The following is a 14,511-nucleotide window of genomic DNA, read 5'->3' as shown; positions in this document are numbered from 1 at the left end:
GATGCCGGGGCTGACAGCAAGGAGCCAAAAGCACGGGGAGGGGGGTGAAGAAGGGGGCTCGGTACCTGGGGACAGCTCACCCGTCCCCTCCCCCAAAAGGGCTGTCACTCCAGTTCCAAGCACCTTGGGGAAAGGAGGTGTCGTCATGGAAACGGTTATTCACCGCATGGAACCTGACATTTGTGGTTGCCATGGAAACCAGCTCTTGGGGGCATTCCCTCTGCTTTGCAGAAAAGAGACATTTTGGTATGATCTCCGGGGAGGGGCCCCCTCCGTCCATCTGTCCACCCCTTCCCCCTCCCCAGAGCCCGCAAGGCCCCAGCGGGGTGAGCCCACAGCACAGCCACGCTGCCACGGCCGCAGGACTGCAGAGGTGCCAGCACCGGTGCCAGAGCAGCACCACGGGTCAGCAGCGGTGCCAGCCTGCCAGCGATGCCTGGCTGCGGCAAGCTGAGGCGTCCTAGGGGAGAGCAAGCACTGCTCCCCAGGGCTGCAGCCATCGCTTTTCCCCTGACTGCCCGGCAGCCCCGCAGCTGAGCGTGGGGACTCGCCGTCGGCATCACGCCGAGCCCACAGCCAAGGGATGCACCCTGCCCGCTCACTGAGCTCCGGTCCTCGTCTGCCCCAAAAGAGGCGGGGAAAGAGGAGAAAAGAAGAGGTGAGGAATTTGTCCAGATGCTGAGGTTGGGAGGAGAGCAGCGGGATTCTGTGTGTGCTGCCGTGTCCTGAAATGAGAGAGCTCCCAGCCGAGGGGAGGCAGGCACGGCCCTGGCTGCAGAGAACTGCATGCATGTGGTTTCCACGAGCAGGAGCACGGCTTTAATCCTTCCATGTCCCGCGCTCCCACTGAAGATGAACAAAATTTCAGAGGCCTCTCAAGCAGAGATGTGAGCCTACAAACACAAAGGGAGCCCACAGCTGCTTTACCTCATCACCAAAGGCCTTGGAAGTGCCTCTGCGGTGAATAAAAACCGCATGCGGGTCTTGGCAAAGAGCTCCGCACCCAACAGGAACAGGAAAGGATGGGGAATAGGGATGCACAGAAAGGACGGCCGAAGATCACCTCTTCCACATGAGAAAGGCATTCAGATGCAGGATGGCGGGCAGGTCGTGCTTTCAGACTGAGCAGCCACACTGTGGAGGCGGGCATTCCTTCATCCTCTGGTCACCAGCTCAGGCTGCACAGCTCTCAGGGACACCTGAGCCCACAACAGCCAGGTTTGTGTGGGCCCAGAATCAGAGGCAGAGGCAGCACATGCATGCCTTGGGTCCCAAGGGACAGAAACGCATCTGCACAGGCCTGCATGCCTACCCCACACAAACATACGTGAACACACGTGTGCTACACAGGACAAAGAAATGATTGACGAGGCTGCGCCCGCCTCACGAGCCCAGCTTAATTTTTCCCTCATTAAATTATTTAGCTGGGCATTAAAATTTAACCTATTTGTTCATTTCTGAAGAATACCACGGCCACGCTTTGCACACGCCAGCAGACCCACGTAGGCCAGATGCCCACCCCTCAGCCCAAAGCTTCTCTCCCTGCTCTGCTCCCCAAACCCACGTTTGCAGCAATGCCTGCAGCTCTGCAACCCAGCAGCCACGTTTGCCAGGAGGAGCAGCGAGCTCTTCCTCTTGCTATTCCAGCTTTCAGGCTGCAGATAGAGAGAGACAGCCCCCACGGACAACAGGGCAAGCCTCTCTATTAATTAGGAGTTAAGTTATGTAGAATAGCCCCCCAGGTACAACGCAGGGGAACCTCACGGTGGTAAGTGGGTCAGAGGCTGAGCGCATTAAACACATGATGCAGGCTGGCTCCTCTGGGACTTCAGGAACCAAAAGGCATCCAAGGCCATTGGCAGAATGAGGTCCTGGGATTTCAGGCTTTGTAGGTTGTGGGCTGGACCTCTGCTGGCCACTTAAAGATGTCCTGCATGATGATTGGAATCAATTCTAGCTGCGCACCCGAAGTTAAATGCTGGTTTGCTCATCTGAACTCAGCACCTGGCGGGGAATACAGGGGGCTGGTGCCCAGACCTCCCGCTTGCTCCTTCCCTGGTGTGTTGGTGTACCTTAGCCCTATTCAGAAGGATCTGCCTTCATAAGGAAATGAGCAACATTAGCAACGAGCAGCACTCCAGCACAGCTCTAAGAGCTGCTGAAGAATTCAGTCCCATTCAATCCCTATCCAATGCTATTCAGAAGGAGACAAGGATAATAATGAGAGCTGTGCTCCAGGTGGAAGAATCCAAGGGAGATGATGTCCAGAGCCCAAACCACGCAGCTCCTGCCCACATAGCTATGGCCTTCTGTTTCCAACATGAACAAGAAAGATTGCTGGAGAGCTTTCACCTCACTGCTTTGTGTCACGAGAAGAGCTGAGGAACTCATCCCACAGGTTTTCTGGGAGGTACCTTTCCCCCAGCACAGAGCAGGGGAGCTCCCTCCCCTTTCCTTCCAAAGCTGAGTGCACAGAGGACTCAGCAAGCAGCCACTCGAGTGCATGGCCACGATACCCACGCACTGACTGCTCTGCGTTCCTTCTCCCTCAACAGTCAGCTCTCCTTGTCCCCCTCCAGCTAGCACTGCTCTGGGAGCAAGGCAAGAAGCTTATTGCTGTGACTCAAAGCCTCTGCATCGTCTTGATTGCCCTGCAGAAGTGACAGCACCATTACTGTGCGTTAGCATCAGACGAGCAGCAGGGAGGTCAGCTCAGTGTAGCACAGACAGCCCTGCCACGTGCGTGGTTTTGGCAGGTACACGTCGTCAGGTCAGGCTCCTGGGATCCACGGCCAGGCTGCTCTCATGGGGCTCCTTCCCTGACGTCTCAGAGCACCAAAGAGGACACTGGATGACATTCCCCATTGCTCTGATCTCCCCTTGTTATTTGAGCCCAGTGCCACAGGGGCCTTAGGGTGAGAAAAGGGAAATGCCAGATGCCTCACATCTTTTTCTGCAGGTGCTAGGACACCAAGCGTAGCCCTGGAAGCTGAAGGAAGAAAACTTCAGCTCTTCAGCAGGGACAGGCAGGGTTGTCAACCATAACCTACCATAGGCACCCAGCCAGGATGGTGACTCTGATGAATTATTCTGTAAGGAACTCAGAGATTCCTGCAGATCAGCTGCCCTTATCCTCATGGGTGACCTCGGCCCGGCAGATGTTAAATAAGAACAGCACACTGCTGACACACAGCAGCGATGGTCCTGGGACCCCTGGAGCTCTGAGCTGCAGGACTGTGCCTGTGGGAACGATAAACCCCCACCCAACTCCAAACTTGTGCAGGATTTGCTGCTCCAGATGGATGCGTGCAAGTCTACGTGGCCTGATGGGATCCATCCCACAGTACTGAAAGAGCTACCTGGTGTCATTGCAAGACCTCTCTCAATTATTTTTCAGCAGTCTGGGGAATCTGAAGAGGTCCCAGTCAAGTGGAAGCTGGCAAGCTTTGTCCCAGTTTTCAAGAAGGAAGACCCTGGTAATTGCAGGTTTGTCAGCCTCAATTCAGTGCCTGGCAGAATTACTGAGATCACTCTGGGAGTTACTGAGAAATACTTGAAAGACAACGTGGTGATTGGTCATAGCCAAGAGGGGGTTCAAGAGGCAGGTTCATCTGTTTAGCTAACTCAATTTACTTTTATGACAAGGTTACCCATGTTGTTGACCAAGGGAAGCCAGCTGATGTCATCTATTTGGACTGCAGCAAAGCTTTTAATACTGTTCCTCATGGCATGCTTCTGGACAAAATGCCCAGCATCCAGCTACATAAACACACAATTCAATGGGTGAGCAACTGGCTGACAGGTTCAAAATGTTCAGGTAACTGGGATGACAGCAGGCTGGCAGCTGTCAGTCAGTGGGATTCTGCACGGCTCCATTTTAGGGGCAGCTCTAGAGCCCCCTGCCCCTCATCTTCAGGGATTCCTGGCAGCACCTCCTTCCTTCACCCCAGTGGCACAGCTGTCCAGCAGCAGGGCAGGGGACCTTCTGAAATGTTCTACAGGAGTCCGGTGCTGCTCCTGGCTGCTGAGGGTGAGGGAGCACCAGGTGGGCCTGCGAAGGCAACATCTGAATGGGAATGGGATGAGAAAGGAAAAGGACAACCTGCCTTCTCAGAGCTTCCTGTTCCAGGACTTCTCCACTTCTCAGACAAGATGTGAATGCCCCGGGCCTGGAGGTGCCCAAGGCCAGGCTGGTTGAAGCCCTGCACAACTTGATCCAGTGCCTGATTTACTGCTTGGCAATCCTGCCTGGGGAAAGTGGGTTGGAACTATTTGATCTTAGAGGTGCATCCAACCCAAGCCATTCCATGACTCCACACACCTTCATGCAAGAGTCCCCTCTCTCCCCTTACCATGCTCTACCTCTCCACCTCTCCTATAGCAAAAGAATGTTCCTACATCTTCTTTTGTCTTCACCTTGGGAACATTTCTCTGATAGCAGAGGAGACACAGTACGCCAGCTCTGGGAGACAAAAGCCACAGCTCTGTGCTACAAGTCATGAGAGCCCAGCTGTGCAAAAGGCAGCAATGTGTAGAGAGGATGGGAGGGATGGATGGGATGTGCTTGTGCACAGGACAGAACCTGCATGTGCATTTTTGAACAGCATGCAGGAATGGGTGCTGATCTTCAATTTCTTTATCCTTCCAACTCTGTAGGCTGCAAGCAGCAACGTTTGCCTTGGCAGCCTGCTCTCCCTCTGCCTCTTCAGGGTGTGTACTTCGTAGGGCTGCTGCCTTGCTGTTAGTTCTCAGCCCCTCGAGCCAAAGCTTGGATAGAATGAGCATTTGCACTCACCTCTGCAACGAATGGGCACCTGTGCTGCTGCCTGCTCAGGGGCTCCCTGTTCTGCCCAAGGGTTCAAACCACGAAGACCACCTCAAACAAGTGAAGCCCAACATCAGCCCCCACCCAACGCTCAGACCCCACACTGCACCCCTCAGCACCAACCCCAGTGCTGCCAGCTGCAATGCCCTGTCCTGTTCACACAGAGAAGCCATTTCACACAACTGCCTGGACAAAAGAGAAGGGGGGAATCAGGTGCTCTGACCTCCCTCCCAGCCCCCCTCAGACACCTGTGCTCCCTCACACCACCACGTGCTGTGGATCCTGAGGCAGCCCACGTCCTGGCAGCGCAGGCACAGCCTGCCCACAGGGATGCTCTCCACTCTCTGCTGTGTCTCTGCATTAATCCTGATGCCCAGCCATGTGAGTTACTGCTGCTGCATCTCAACCTCTGGTGCATTCCCAGAGTCTCTCTCTGCTCTAGTGCTGCTGCTGGCCGTAATTTTCCATTCCTGTGGCCCTGCATTCCCAAGCCCTCGCTGTATCCATGAGTTCTTTCCCTGCATTTTAGTGCCCCCACTGCTGCTCTCAAACTGCCCATATTCCCAGCTTGGATCAATACCAATTTCTGCCACTTACTCGCCTACCTTTCAGCAAGCCCTTCTTTGTTCTGCATAGAAATAAAACAGTAACTGTATCTTGCCAGAAGAATTACTTTTTAAAAAATCCTCCCTCCCCTTCTCTCCCTCCATTCTTCTTTCCCTTCTTCAGGAGCAATTTTACGTAATTTGCAACTGTCTCCCTGCAAATGAAAAGCAACACAAAGCGTTTCTGCGAAACACTGAAAAGCTGGCTGCTTTTCCCTCAAATTTCACTTAGCAAGAGGCTTTAACTTGGTGTGTGATCACTGTGTGTCATTAATAACCTCTCCAGTTCCTTTCAGAACTCAGCAAAGTGAAGGCACAATCACGAATCAAAGGCATGGGCTATTGAGATATAATATCATTTCACCGAGCCAGGGAGCAGCAAGGAGGTGAAATGCTGCTAGGCTGGCTGGCAGCTGAAGAGGACAATAGATTTAAGAAGGAGCACGAGAAATTGGTTTTCTCTCTGCATTTCAGATCCAAAGAATCTGCTTCTGTTCGGCCTCCACGGGCTGCTTGTCTTTCCTCAAACCTTGCAGACTTTACCTCTCTGTTCTAGGAAGCTCCATCATCCCCTTCCCAAGGGAGAATCCACGCACTTGTTAATTCCAGACTGGACTGGCAGCAGTTCTGATGGCAACACAGGTGTTCTGTACCTCTGAACACAAGCTTCAGCTAATGCAACACGCAGCTGACAGCCTCCTTGCTTTACACCCCAAGTATACCAACGCCTTAAAGGGAGTGTGAACTGAAAATCTGGCTACTTTCAGAAAAACATGCTCAACCTTACTGTCCAAAACAAGCTATTTTGAGTTTAACACTTGGATTCTATTTAGCTGCCACTTATTTAAAGATAAACAGACGAAATGAAAATCACAGTGCAAAGAGAACTTCATCCCCAAAAGAGAGAACTTGCCAGAAACACCATAAAAGCCAACAGAGACCACGGTGACTGCTACTGATTTATGCAGAAAGCCTACAGTAATCAGCAGCCATTTAAGAGCTCAGGACAGCCACGCTGCAGGCATGACACTGCTGGAGCAACGTGGCAGGGTTCCTAGGGCTGGCAGCCCTCACATCCAACCCAGAGGGCACAGGTAATACACGTGTGGGTGTAAAGCAAACCCAGTGATAATGTGGGAAGAGAACCCAGCAGCCCTGCTCCAGATCACCTGTCAAGCTGCACGCTCGCAGCCTGAGGACCGACAAGAAACCGTTTCACAGCATTTCCCTAAGCCTGTCATTATCACACAGACCAAGAAAGTCATTTGTTTGAGATCAACCACCAGTGTGTCGCTGCACTGAGGCCAACAAAGGGAGAACTTCAGTCCTGTGGCATCCCCAGTTGCTTTGCAAAACAACAGCAAGAGTAGGACAACCAACAAAGCCACGGTACGTCTGCTCCAGTCTTTGGTGCCCCTGAAGGTGCTGATCCCTGGTCATGCATTCAGATAACAGTTTGTGTTACCCCCACACTCTTAAACTTCCTGCCTGCCGTTCTCTCTGCAGTAATAAGACATTCAATGGGTAAAATGAACAAGAAAACGCAGACCACAGCCCATGCACTGAAATCCCAGAGCTGTGATCCACTAAGTTCCTTTCTCTGTCCTATGCTAGGGTCCTCACCATATTTTTGGTGAGAATTTTTGCCACGGTTCCTGAGAAGATGCTCTGGCTGCGAATGCGCACAGAAGAAATGTCACAGCCTTGCTCCCACAGCAGGGAAACAATCACTTACCCAGCACTCCTGCCTGTGTCTAAGTTCCAGAACATTCTCTGAGACCAACTGGGATGGGTGATACTCTATGGAAACAAGCAACCCAGGTTAAGAAGAGGGGACTGAAAGCTGCCTCAGGTCAAGCAGCCCACGTCCACGCTAAGACCAGCTCTGCCCAAATCAGAACAGAGGCCTGTTTCGTTCTGGTAGGGACCATCTCTAAATGACCAATGAATGAAGTGGTCAAATGACCTCCTGCCTTCTCGTTCACAGAAGGAATTCCCAAAAGAGGAATGCAATGTGATAAAGCAATAAGCTGCCAGCCTGAAGATCGACAGCTCCAAATACAGCACAGTTCATCTGTATCTTAATCCCCAAGCTTAATTACAGCACATTGCTCATTAAGTGTCTCAAGATTCACATGTTTGGAAGCGCTCAGCTAGCACACACCGCATTTTCTTACGGCTCCCTTAACAAAATAGATCATCACATTTAGATCATCACACCCCAAACGAACGCTGCTTTAAGCACTGCCTCACGCAGGGCTCTGTAAGCACTGACAGCACAAACACAGCAGACCATGCAAAAGATTCCCAATGCAGGCATGCAGCAGAACTGAGATTGCTTTGAACGCGCCGAGCCTCGCAGGAATAACCTGTCAGGGTGTCTGTAACCCTGGGCAGGGATGTGGCTGTGCCCCAGTGCTGTACCATGACTCATCACAGCTGCTCCTCCATCCTTCAGCTGTTTCTTATAGTCTGCCTGCTCTGCCCGGGACCACTGCACACAGCAGATTACACAGAATTAACTCAAATGGCAGCTGAGAACTTGGCTGTCTGCGCTCTGCCCCTCTGCTGTCCTCACATAACCTGAAACTGTAAAGATTCTATCAAGTGGCAATCAAGAGAGGCACATTTTCTGGCCCTCTAATGCCAGCCTATGGGAAAAGAGAGCACAGATACACAGACAGGAGAATACGTGTGTGTGTAAAGGTCTTCAGGGGAGCTGGGAGATGGGAGGGGAGCAGACTGGACCCGTATGGGTTAAAGAGGAAACATTATGGCTAAGAATTTCTAACCCTTCTCCAGAGACCCCTGGTTTACATTAATTATCCTGTTGCCTTGAGCACTCGGGGCCTCCTGTGAGCTTCTGTCTACAAGTACCCAGCTCCTCCACCTACTCAACTACAAATGAATCTTTCCAGTGCGTTTGCTCAACCTCTCAGCACGGCGAGGGAATTGCCCAGTCAAAGCCCTCACACTGCACAGAAGCAGGAATGGCACTGATTCAAAACTCCCAGCTCGCCAGCAGGTCCCAAGGAAGCAGAGGACGGCCTGCAATGAGGGACCTGACCCAAAACTCCTGACTGCTCGGGATCCCTACTGCACTTTGCTCTCTGCACAGATGCAAACTGAGCAGGTCTCACCTGAGGGATAAGCCACAGTTACTTCAGCAGAATTGGTTTCATTTCTATAACTCATTGCTTTTCCAAACTATGGGACACGCCAAGTACGTTTCTTCCTCTGAGAAGCTGATGGAGATCAGCACAGATCCACCCAACAAAGCACCCAGGCACCTTAAAGGCTCCAGCAGACTGGGAGCAGATGGACCAGCAAGTTCTGTGCTCTTGGAAGAAAAGGATCTGGTTCCTTCTGTTGTGACTCCTGTCAGCTTCCCAGCACGGCTGCTGTGCTGAGGACAGAAACATCGCCCCAAGAGCAGCACAGCTCCCTACTGACAGCAACACACAGCTGGAGGTGCCACATCCCACCACCGAGACCAAGGAACAGCACAGAAATAGGGATGGCTGGAGTTACGTGGGGCAGCCTTGGTAGGACAAAGAGCAGCAGCTGGGCAAAGAGCACTCCTCCTTCCCAAGCCATTTTTGCACCCCTGCTCCCTCCCCAGCAGCCTCCTGCTCGCCAACCCGTGGTACAGTGTGCTGGAACTTACCCCTGGCAAAGTCTTCTGTTCGTGCAGTGCTGTCTGGGCTTTGATAGCAGAGTCTCTGGCACAGTACGTGAGGAACGCACAACCTGCAGTGGACACAGCAAGCGTCAAGTTAAACGTGCAATGGCAGATGCACAGCAATACAGGACTTCTCTTTGGTAAGAGCAGTGACCGAGGTACCTAAATACTGGCCTGTGCCAGCAGACCTGTGCTCCAACTGCCCAGGACAGCCCTTGTGTGAGACCTGACTTCCTCATTAGCAGAGGGAGAGTTTGCTAATTAAAGGAGGTTTGCTAATTAAAGGAGCAAATGTTATGAAATCTAGAGGTACTGCAGTCTCTAGGGAAAAGGCAAAGAAATAACATTAAAGGCCCTGCAGGTCTCATCTGAGGTCTGTTAAGCCATGGAAAGGGGTCCCATGCATCCGTTTGACATAGGTAATGAGCAAAGTGAGAAACAACAGGAGAGCAAAAAGCAGGGTAACACTGCCTGTGGACAAACAGCCCAAGACACAAAGAACAGAAGGGTGCAGGGATCAGTGTGGCCTTTGATACAAAATAAAATAAGTCATGGACAAAGCAAAAGCATCTGAGATACAGAAGCATCACGATCCAGCCCCATGGAACCCAAGAAAGCCACAGCAGGACAGGCTGGGCTTTCTGTGCCATACTCCCACCCATGAAGTGTGCACATACCCACAATGGGGGAAACAGGGAACAGCAAAGCATAATGCACTCTGCAAGCACTGACGGAGGAAGTGAGATGTAAAGCATAAGGAAAAGGCCAAATCCTGACGCTCTCAGCCAAGGTCTGACCCAACATCTCAGCCCAAAACTGGAATCTGGGATGAGGGGAAGAATTGTAGTCCCTCCAGGAAGAAAAGGGATCATCTCTGGGTGCTCTGATGCTCAGAACAATCACATGAAACTAACCAAAGGAAGAAAAATTGGCTGATTATCAAGAAACATGTCCTAGCAGAGGGAAATTTATTAGACTGTGGAATGATGTCCCCGGGGAAGTGCCTGGAGCTCTGTCACTTGAGTTGTTTCAGACGAGGCTGGAGAACAGACTCAGACGTGTGTGACTCCCTCACTCATCCCCCTCCTGTTCCCAGCAGCATTTCCCATCCTAAGCAGAAGCAAGACGTGTCCCTTCGGCCTGGCACTGAATGCCAACCTGCCCCTGAATGCCAACCTGCCCAGGGCTGTGCTGGGCTCGCAGATGCATCGGTGCAGCCCAAACAAAGCCTGCTCTTCTGCCTCTGAAACCACTTCAGAGCCCTCTGGAGCCAACGGTGGGCACAGGACGAAGCCTGCGCAGCTCTCCCTCTGCTCCACAGTACAGAATGTTTTTAGGCCATGTGGAAGCCAGCTGCTCAAGACAATCCCAACCCATGGCAGTGGGATTATGCTATTCTTCCATCCCAGCTCCCAGAAATTGCTGCAGCTGAGCAAATCATAGCCGTCCTTACAGCTCTTGCTAGAAAAAACAACAACGCAAAGCCACCACCCTCCATGAATAGCACACATAAAGTACTGGGTGCCTCTAACAGAGAATTAAAGCTCCTTATTGCACGCGTTCGGAACCGAGAATGCTGCACCAAGGCCAGATGTGGGATCCACAGCTTATTTAACAAACACAGCAGGGACAGGAAACATGCAGGATGGCCTCACTTTTGGGGAGATGCACCCCTTTGCTTTCTCTCACCCCCCAAAAGCACTCGTGTAAGCACAGAGCCCAAACCCCATTTCTGACACGCACGGATTCAGAGGCCTGGTTACCAAAGTCCCAACCACTGATGCTCTTCTGCCTGCTTCCACCCACTGCAATGGTCTGCTGCTCTGCAGGGCTGGGACAGATCACACAACGTTTATCAGTCTGCATTAACCCCGTACAAAAGCCTGCTCATCAACCTGTTGTACCTGAGAAGCTCGCGTTTGCTTCTAAGCAGCAGAAATCCAGGAGGCTGCGAAGAGCAGGGAGCAAAGAGGGTCAGCTGCAACCTTTGGACAACACGACTGCTGTCCCCCCACAGCCAGATGTGCTGGAGATGGGATGCAGAAGTCAAAGCCCCGCTCAGAAATGCAGGAAGGGGTTTTCCTGAAGCACTACGCCTGTCAATGGAAAGAAATGCTTGGGGAAAACATCTTTCTCTCTGAAGAGACATTATCTCTTGCTACTCCTGAGGATGCAGCCAGTAAGCAGAGCACCAGTGAAGCTTGCAGAAGTACCAGAAGCTCGTGGAAGCAGAAGATTCCACGCTGTGACAGGACCCTGCTTACCATGGCTTTGGTGGGTTCCTCCTAAAACTCTGAGCCCCAGAGACTCCCAGAAAAGAAGATGAGAGCAGAGTGCTTCTCTCCCCATTCATCCCCTCAGCAGTGAGAAAGCAACCACAGAGATGCAAAGGGGCCCAGCTCTCTCTCGTTTTGCATTTCCTGCTTTAGCTAACAGCACTCAGGTCAATGGCACCAGGCGTAGGGCATTCTGGACACTTCCAGCACCCAGAGCGTTGTGCCTTCTGAGATGGTGCTGGAAGAGCCCTGGGGCTCTCAGGAAACCAAACACCGTCCAACTGATCCCAGCACAGGTTGTCCACTGAGATGGAGAATGATGGCACACTGCTACTGCACAGAGACCTCACAGGAGGCCAACTCTGTCCTCCAGTGAGAGCATTTATTGATGGCAGTGCTTTGCTTTGCCACCCTCTGGCACCTGCTCTCCTTCAGCTCCCCGGTGCGTGTGACCATGAGTAATTAGTTCATTAAACCTTGCAAAAAGATAAACAGGAGGGGAGGACGGACTTGACCAGTCGTTGGCCTTCAGAGGCCGGTCTGCAGCACAAGAAGACAGCAAAAACAGCCAGGGGGCAGGAATTTAGGGAGGCTGGGCACTGGAAGAAGCAGGATGGTGAGGTTAGCAGGAAACCCACTCCACAGGTTGTACGGATATACATCTACCAGGTGTCTGAAACCGAAACTAATTCCTGTCCCACAAATTACAGCTCCACCTTGGGACCACACCACGCGTGGGTCTCACACCTCCCGGCGCTGGATGCCCCCTCAGTGGACAGACTCACATTTCCATCACATTTTGGCTTTGCTTCTAAGAGGCAACGGGAAGCGTGGTCCTTGGCTAACTGCAGGGGTGGCTGCACAGCTTGTGTGAGTGCTGCTCTCCGAGAACCACGCGTAGGCTGAGCTGCGTCAAACAGCTACCTGCCCATCCACCTCCCACAGCCTGCAGGAGGGTTTCCAGCTCTCTGCAAGCAGAACCCAGCCTTGCTCCACTTGCAAGATGCTGCAGCAAAAAGAAGATACGCCGTGCCTGATTCTACCTCCAAACCACATGTGGACTCTGGGATTTCAATCCCTTCAGATCCTAAATGCTGCTCCAGACATCGGCAGCCTAAAGCCTCGAGTAAGAAAAGGCTGTCCGTTTGCAGAAGAGAGGGCCTTCCAGATTCAACTTAGCATTTAAAATCTTCTCAAACACTACAGCAGGGGAAGCACGGAGTCAGCAGGCTGCTTATCTTCAAGCCTACAGAAGCTGAGTCAAAACTCAGCTGCCAGTGAGGCACAGGAGGATGAGGTTGTTGTTGCCCTTTGGAAAAGTCACTCACCTGTCTCCAGATGGCCATGAGAGGGGCTGCTCCTGTCCTGCTGTTCCCCAGCAGCTGAGCTCCATATCTCACAGCACAGCTTCCCTGCTTCCTCTCCCACCGACGTTGCTAGGAAATCCATCTATGAGAGCACTCCTTGCATTTTGCCCAATCCTGGAAACTGGGACCAGCATTTTCTCCTCCATTCTCCCTGCTCAGAGCCCTCTGACCCATTCCAAGAGCCTGCGCTAATAAACAGCTCCCTGCTCTTTCTGTAAAGACATTAGCATTAAGGAAAACACTGCCATTAACATGCAAATGTACCTGTGATTAACACAAATAGAAACACTGCCTCATAAATAATATCAGGGAATTGGAACAGTACCAACTACCAGTAGCCAGGTTACTGAGACCATTAATAAACAGGCACTACCAAAACCTTGTCATAACCAAGTTCACGTCTCCATCTGCCTCCTCTACCTCCACCAAATTCACCAGGTCTCAGCACACGTGAAGAACAGCCCACAGGGTTTGGTTTTTGGACTCCACAGCCCAACTCACAGCTCACTGCCCCTGGCTGGGCACAAAGAGCACCTTTTTTTTCCACCTTTCCATCCATCCTGGAAGCAGAAGGAGCTGCTCAGCTCCTGGTGTCAAGCTGCAAGGGGCTGCAAGAAAAGCTGATGGTCTTTGCCAGCAGTGCTGGCCTCTCAGATGAGTACTTCTCCCCATTCTGGAGAAGGAAAAAGCAGATGGAAGATGCTTGTGAGCTGTCAGTTGGATCACGGGGAGAGAAAATATTTCAGCCTACCAAGGATGATGATGGTTTCTGTACGGTGCAGGGATTGATGCACAGGATCTGCCAAAGCCTTCCATGGCCCTGGGGATGCAAAGCCCTGACTGGGTCCCACCGCCAGCACACTGCTGATAACACAGGGAGCAGAGCAGCTCCTGCACCAACACAGCCAGACCCAGCGGGATGGGAGGGGAACACTGGGACCAGGGATGCCTAGATTATGTATTTGATTTCTTCACTCCCTTATCTAAGTGGCTGATCTCTAGAATCTGGCTCCAGAAACATAACGACAGACCACACAGTCTATATTCAATGAGCCAACTGCAATGAAGTGTGCCATCACCTCATGCCTTGGGTCCATTCTCTTCCCTCCAGCCTCGGAAGCTCACTGCTTACCGTCAGATGGTCACAGGTTTGGGCTCTGTGCACACACACATACAAACACACAACACCTTGGTTCTGAGTCACTTTTACACCTTTGGCTAAATCCAAGCCAGCCCAACTCTGTTAGGCTTCTATGAGGAGCTTTTCTATTTTTCCACTAGGGTTAGATTAGACTTTTTGCTTGGAAATAAACTTATCTTTCTGCATCCCCTGTCCCTCCCTGTTTAGTCCAGAAGCACTGGGCTTGCTGGTTTGTTTTTTTTTTAAGAAGAAACCAAAGGCATCAGGGCTGGATGCGACTCACATTCCTTCCATCACAAAGCATCTCAGGGCACAGCTCCCCAGGCTGAGCACTGACAGCTTTCAGGGTACTTACTGTGGGTTCCCTGCAGGTTCCATCTGAGCGTGCCAGGGAGTGGTGCTGAGATCACTACATCAAACGGCACAGCAAATGGGCTCTGTGCATTCCCATTCAGTGCCTGAGCGGTGGTGATTGTAAGATCCTAAACACCTGCTAAGGGTGAGCTGGAACGGCTCCACAGAGGGAGCTGACACGCAGAACACGACGGCTATTCAAAACACGGCTTTCAAACACAACAACTGTCGCTAAACAAACCTCCCCGAACTTTTTTTTTT

General features: G+C 51.9%; 1 protein-coding gene across 6 annotated transcripts in view; it reads right to left on the bottom strand.

The window, feature by feature from the left end:
* Positions 1-14,511, bottom strand: part of CELF5 (CUGBP Elav-like family member 5) — a 34,028-nt gene that overhangs the window by 14,463 nt on the left and 5,054 nt on the right. For 4 of the 6 annotated variants that reach the window (XM_019610009.1, XM_019610008.1, XM_019610011.1 and 1 more), the window contains exon 4: positions 9,098-9,180. In XM_019610009.1, the coding sequence (XP_019465554.1) occupies positions 9,098-9,180 (83 nt within the window). Of the gene's footprint in view, positions 1-65; positions 138-9,097; positions 9,181-14,511 lie in introns of those variants that run through there. The other 2 variants (XM_031557113.1, XM_031557114.1) reach the window with 2 other exon arrangements.

The sequence above is a fragment of the Meleagris gallopavo genome, chromosome 30 (genome assembly GCF_000146605.3).
Source record: "Meleagris gallopavo isolate NT-WF06-2002-E0010 breed Aviagen turkey brand Nicholas breeding stock chromosome 30, Turkey_5.1, whole genome shotgun sequence".
Lineage (NCBI taxonomy): Eukaryota > Metazoa > Chordata > Aves > Galliformes > Phasianidae > Meleagris > Meleagris gallopavo.
Note: the sequence above shows the minus strand (reverse complement) of the source record. Positions and strands in the feature narration are given on the sequence as shown.